The 6,543-nt window shown below is 29.3% G+C and overlaps 1 protein-coding gene across 1 annotated transcript; it reads left to right on the forward strand.

Annotated features, from left to right (window-relative positions):
• Positions 1-3,372: 3,372 nt before the first annotated feature.
• Positions 3,373-4,131, forward strand: LOC133309845 (uncharacterized). Its single transcript, XM_061510690.1, has one exon. It carries the CDS (start codon positions 3,373-3,375, stop codon positions 4,129-4,131), a length of 759 nt encoding a protein of 252 aa, XP_061366674.1.
• Positions 4,132-6,543: the final 2,412 nt, after the last annotated feature.

Below are 6,543 nucleotides of genomic sequence, written 5' to 3' on the forward strand. Positions count from 1 at the left end.
CTTCGGCTAATATCATAATTTTGTAGCCGAAAAAAAATTAAACTTTTATATTATTGATATAATTGCATGTCTACTCTCATGTTATAGAAGAAAATATATTTTATGCTAAAATACAAAGTGGTAAAACCCGTCATTAAAAATAAAAAAAAATGAAAAAATAACATCATAATTATCAAAGTGTCTATAGTATAAGATATTAGTTTCCTATAACATGATACTAGTATTTTCCTTGAACTTAGGTACTTCATCATATTGAAAAAAAAAATAAAAGTCATTAATCCTTCTGAAAATTTAATGCGCCTTTTCGTGGTGACAACAGTTGTGTTGTGACATTAATATAATTTGTTACAAAGAAGCACAATTATATTCCTTTAGATATAAAGTTGTGAGTTTTGTGACCTAGCCATAGTGTACCCTTTTTTCCGGCACACACGTAAAGTAAGACTTGCTCTCAAAGATAAAGAAAATAGTTTCATGATTAGGCCATTCTCGTATATTAATTTGAGTTATATTTATCTCATTTTATATAACATAACTAAATTTTCTATACACACAAAAGATGGATGAATTTCACTTTTTTTTCTCTCTCCTTACCTATGATGGGTCTCACTTGCAATTTTGTTTATACAACATAAAAAAATTATTTTCTTACAACATAAAAAAATTATTTCCCTATTAATTTTCCCATGGTTTTGCCACTATACTCACCTTTGTGCTTTCCCAAAACCGATGATTTTCTTTTCTTTTCTTCGGAGGTATTTAACGTTTTGACGCAATCCTGAGATGTATTTTTTAATCATCCATAAAGCAGTCAAACAATTTTTATCTCTCTTTCCATATATAATGTGGACTTAAATGTAGGTAGTTCATCAAGCCAAATATTGTCATTTTCATAAACAGTTGTGGTACCAATATGAACTTTAGAACTTTTGTTTGTAAAGCTTTTAAGTTGTAAAATGTATTTAATGTTTCTGTTTTTACGGCTCAACTCATATAAGAGTAATGAGTTATGTTATAAAGAGAAGAGAAAAAAAAAAGTGGAACTCCTTACTTTTGTATTAGTGTAGCAAAGAAATATTTTTTACAATAAAAATAGAAATATTTTTCTCTTGTATTATTATTCAAAAAGAATCAAGAACTTTTATACCCACAGTATAGCACCAAATGCCATAGAATGTGTAATGAATAAAATATAACTCCCTTTCCATAGTAATAATGACTGGTTTTTGTTCCTTGGAGGCATCCTGCTTGGTGCTTGCTTTATAACGCTCGTCTTGTTACGAACTTGAAAACCTTTCGGCTATAGTTTTTATGGCTACAAAATAGAACTCTAGTGACTCACAATGAGGTTGTATGGATCAAATAAATGGCGAATGAGGAAGTGTATACTGTATACTGGTTAAATGTTTGCAACTTGGGGTGTAAATGGGCTGGGCTAGGCTAGACTTTGACTTAAATAGGTCAAGTTTGTGTAAAAAATATTAGGTATGGCCTGACCTATTAGCTTGTGTAGGCTCCAAATTACAAGTCTGACCTGACCTATATTCAAAAAATAAAAGCTTTGACCTAGGCTTGTTAGCCTGTTTAAGCCTATTAAACATTCAACAATTAAATGAATAACTAAAATAATATTATTTTATTATTCAAAATTATTAAATAATAATTTTATTTATTATATTTTAAATAAATAATATGATATAGGTTGGCCTGTAGGCCCGACGCGTACAAAAAAGCCTATGACCTGTTTTCTAAATAGGTTTTTTTAAAAGCCCAGACCTATTCTATTTTACTACTTATAATAGGCAAAGTCTGACCTAATATAGGCTAGGCCGTAGGCTCCTGTAGGCCGGCCTAGTCCATTTACACCCCTATTTGCAACCACAATAACTTTTAAAGTGCATTTACTTTTGTTGGGTAAAGTCTACAATAATTTATTGCATTTTGGTTGTTGTTTTTTTTTCTCTCTTTTTTTTTCACATATCTCATATCCTTCTTTATATATGGTATAGTAAATAAAATTATCTCCTCTAACATGAAAAATATTAATCCCTAATTTAATATATGGTAATAAAATCTAATGTGTACTTAAATCTAATCTATACCATTAGCTCAAAAAGAAATTTGTGAATTAACACTCCTCATGTGAATGAAAATAGGAATTTGTTACTCAATGCGCGTTTGAGACGAGATTATAGAGTTCAGTATTTAATAGCTGTAGGAATCGATTCTATTATAAACAACTCTCGCGATCTCTTTTTTATAAATAAAATAAATTTAAAAGAAAGATTAATAGGTTTTCAAAAAAGTATTTACATTTATTCTTTCTTTGTTGCATCAGAAAATAAATCGGTACCTCCAAAAAAAAATAAAAATAAAAATCGGAATTCCCAGTCTACCCATTTTACTTCCACGGCAGCTAAGTATTTATAATTATATATTTTTTTTTTGGTAAGTATAACTATACTTTAAAGTACTAATATAATCTTGAAACAAACTCAATTTTGAAAATTATTTGTCGAACAATCTAACCCGAGTCGACTAATATATCTATGACAATTAAGTCAACTATAGAGTCGTCATTATATAATATTTATTGCTCCAGCTCTCAATATCCGATTATTATTATCTTTATATCTTTTTGTTTTTGGTGATAAGAACGATTTACACCTATAAATTCACTCAAATACTCACCCTCTGTAGCTACTTGAAATATGTCCAATTCTTCAACATTTGACTCTTTTTTTCCATCAGGTAATAAGGATAAGTTACAATTATTGTCAAAAACGAAAATAAAAAAGGGAGGCTAAAGTGAGTCTATTTTAAAGAAAACAAATAAAGATTCATTCATCTTTAAATTTTAGTATGTTAAAATTAAAATGTAATTTAAATTAAATTAACGGTATATACGCTCTTACATGCTCACTTCTGCCTGCTTAAGCTCTGGAATTATATTCAAGAGATCAACAATACTTGATTAATTGCATCATATCTATTAGTTTCTGTAACAAATTATTTATAGCAAAGAAGATTGAGATAATCTCGAAGAAAACTGTTGAAATTTAAAACTTCAAATTTTAGTCAAACTTATCAGACTTTGAAACTTCAAATTTAAAACTGTTGAAAGTTTGTTAATATTCTCAAATCCAGAATTTATCTTCATCAGTTTTTAAATTTGCCTCATCTCTGTCTTTCCTTCCAGAAGCCCACAAATATGATTTTCTCCTCTGTTATTTCTTGACTATATATGTTTTTGTTATGCTTTTTCTTCCATAGCCAAAGTCTAAAGCTTCTTTAGTTTTCATTTGTTACAATTCTCATACGTCATACTTTCAAATTCCATAAAAGAAAGTTTTTTTTTTGCTCAACTTAGCCATGACCCGTGTTTCTCCACCTTTGGAAGAAAACGAAGATGCATGGCTTACCCTTTCACTCTCTCCAGTTTCAATGCCACAGCCACAACAGTCACAGCCATTAGTACCACCAATGCATCCATTCTCATCACCCCAAGAACCCCATCAAGAAATGCTGATGCTACTCCATGAATTTGATCTTCCATCGAAAGAACATCAAGAACAAGAAGCTGGTCCCTCTTCTAACCAGATACGTGCACGTAGGAAACCGGTTCGGGGAATGAATCAGCGTAAGAGTGAGACAATAATACCACCATACCCGTGGGCTACTACAAAACGTGCCACCCTTTATAGTCTTGACCACTTGTTATCACATGGCATGAGGACAATCCCTGGAACAATGAAATGCAAAGGCTGCGATAAACAATATGATATTGAATTTGATTTGCTAGAAAAGTTCAATCATGTTTCTCAATTTATTGAAGAGACCAAGACCAACATGTTCCAACGGGCACCAAGTACTTGGATGAGTCCTGTGCTCCCAATCTGTAAGCTCTGTGGCCAAGAAAATAGTTTGAAGCCTCTGATTACAAAGAAGAGAACAATCAATTGGCTCTTCTTGCTTTTGGGCCAAATGCTTGGATGTTGCACCCTTGCACATTTGAAGTATTTCTGCAAGCATGCAAATCTTCACAGAACTGGAGCCAAAGATCGTGTGCTTTATCTGACTTATATGGGGTTATGCAAACAACTCAATCCAGAGGGACCCTTCGACACCTAGATTATTACTAGTCATAGTTCATGCCTTTTGGTTTGTGTCCTTTTTCCATTGCTTCTAGTTTGGCTGTTTACGAATTTTTAAGCTTTATGGTATCGTTTTGGCATTTTTGTTTGTTTGTTTGTTAATGCTTGATTTTTCTTTTATTGGATATTGTTATTCACACATGTCCTTTCATTTGTTGTTTTGTTATTTCAAATTAGAATCATTAGTTTGTTTGTTTTTTTTTTATAGAGAAAGTTTGATTATGGGAGGAAGAATCATTAGTTTTAGAAACCATAGTAAACCAGTTCAATGCTTAAAATCTTCAATAGTCTAGATAGGGGTAGGCAAAAAAGAAATCTTATGAACTAAACCAAACTTTAGAACTAGAGTGAATTGAATCACAAAAATCATACACTTTCTAGTAGGTGATGGTTTTTTTTTTTGGATAATTTTATTATTAACTTTTTGGTTTACATATGTTCTTTAGTAGAGTATTTTTTTATTTTAAATTTTCTTTTAAATTAGAATTGTTAGTTTTAAAAACCACTCGATCTTGGTCAGCCCAATCAAATTAAATAAATCGTTAATTTGAAATATTTCACTCTACTGGATGAGGCAGTTCAAATTTTAAAATCTTTAATACTGTATTACTGTTTCCAAAAAAAAAAAAAAAAAAAAATCTGTAATACGGTAAATAGAGAATGGCAAGAATATCCTGTTAACCAAACATTTGGGGCAGCCATCTTTTATTTAGGTAGGGTCTTCCAGTTATATTCAGCAAATTTTATTTATTATATATAATTATATAAATAATTATAACTGCACTCTAACTAAAATTGTAAGTTGGTCCTAGTTAAATTGTAACAATGGTATTAGATGAAGATTTGGAGCTGTTTTACGTGTGATAACGTATTGCTTTTTTCTTAATTTCTTCTTTTTCATCTTTCTCAATTAGGGTTTTCTTCTTACTTTTTTTTTATTCGACTCACTACTCGGAACCCAATCATTCTACGACAAGATACAATGTTTCATTCCTTTCTCAAGATTTAATGGATACATGTTCTTGGAATATGTATTAGTAATTATATTGTCCGCTGGAAAAAAAATCGATTTACATTTTGAACATTATAAAAGAGAAATTTTTTGTCTTTGTTGACCATCATTATTTATTGGGTCTTTCAAAGATGAGTGAAATTCATGCCCCTTTTTTTTAATTATAACTTTTTTTGTGTGATTGTATTCATTGATTTTATTTCATTTAAAAAATAGAGTGTTGTTTTATGTTTACCTTTTTTAAAAAAAAAATTATTTTAATATAGAACTATAATTACTATTAGTAATGAAATTGAATTGTTTCTTGGTGTTACTGAATTGTTATTACTTTTAGAAAATGGAGTGTTATTGAATTGTTACTTCCACGGAAGCTAAGTATTTATAATTATACTTTTTTTTCTGTGTGAGTATAACAACTATAAAGTACTAATAATATTGAAACAAACTCAAATTTGAAAAATTATTTATCGAACAATCTAACCCGAGTCGACTAATATATCTATGAAAATTAAGTCCACTATAGAGTCGTCATTATATATTGCTCCAGCTCTCAATATCCGATTATTATTATCTTTTTATCTTTTTGCTTTTGGTGATAATTAAGAACGAGTTACACCTATAAATTTACTCAAATACTTACCCTCTGTAGCTACTTGAAATATGTCCAATTCTTCAACATTTGACTCTCTTTTTTCCATCTGGTAATAAGGATAAGTTACAATTATTGTCAAAAACGAAAATAAAAAAGTTAGGTTAAAGTGAGTCTATTTTTAAAGAAAACAAATAAAGACTCATTCATCTTTAAATTTTAGTATGTTAAATTAAAATGTAACTTAAATTAAATTTGCTGTACATACATTCTCTTAGGCAATATTATTAAAATCGAGATTTTAAGTAAAATTGGAAGGAGACTAAAAAATCGTAAAACGTAAAATCGTAATGTAAAAAAATGTAAAAGATCGTAAAAACGTAAAAGCGTTTGAAATATTGGTAAAATCGTTTTGATGAAAAAAAATTGTATAAACGTAGAATCGTAGTGATAAATCAAGATTTTAACAACTATGCTCTTATGTGCTCGAAAAAAAATTATATAAATGTAAAATCGTAGTGATAAATCAAGATTTTAACAAATATGCTCTTACGTGCTCAACAATATTTGATTAATTGCATCATATCTCTCAATCTTGTTAACTTAATAGCCATAAGCTATTAGATTTTTTGTTAACTTAACCAACAATAATAATTTATAGCAAAGAAGATTGAGATAATCTCTCATTCCGGAAAAACTATTGAAATTTAAAACTTCAAATTTTACTCAAATGTATCACTTGAAAGTTTGTTAATATTCTCAAATCTAGAATTTTATCTTCACTAGTT

Source organism: Gastrolobium bilobum, unplaced genomic scaffold (genome assembly GCF_033153095.1).
Source record: "Gastrolobium bilobum isolate Gb01-03AN ecotype WA unplaced genomic scaffold, APGP_CSIRO_Gbil_v1 utg850, whole genome shotgun sequence".
NCBI classification, from domain to species: domain Eukaryota; kingdom Viridiplantae; phylum Streptophyta; class Magnoliopsida; order Fabales; family Fabaceae; genus Gastrolobium; species Gastrolobium bilobum.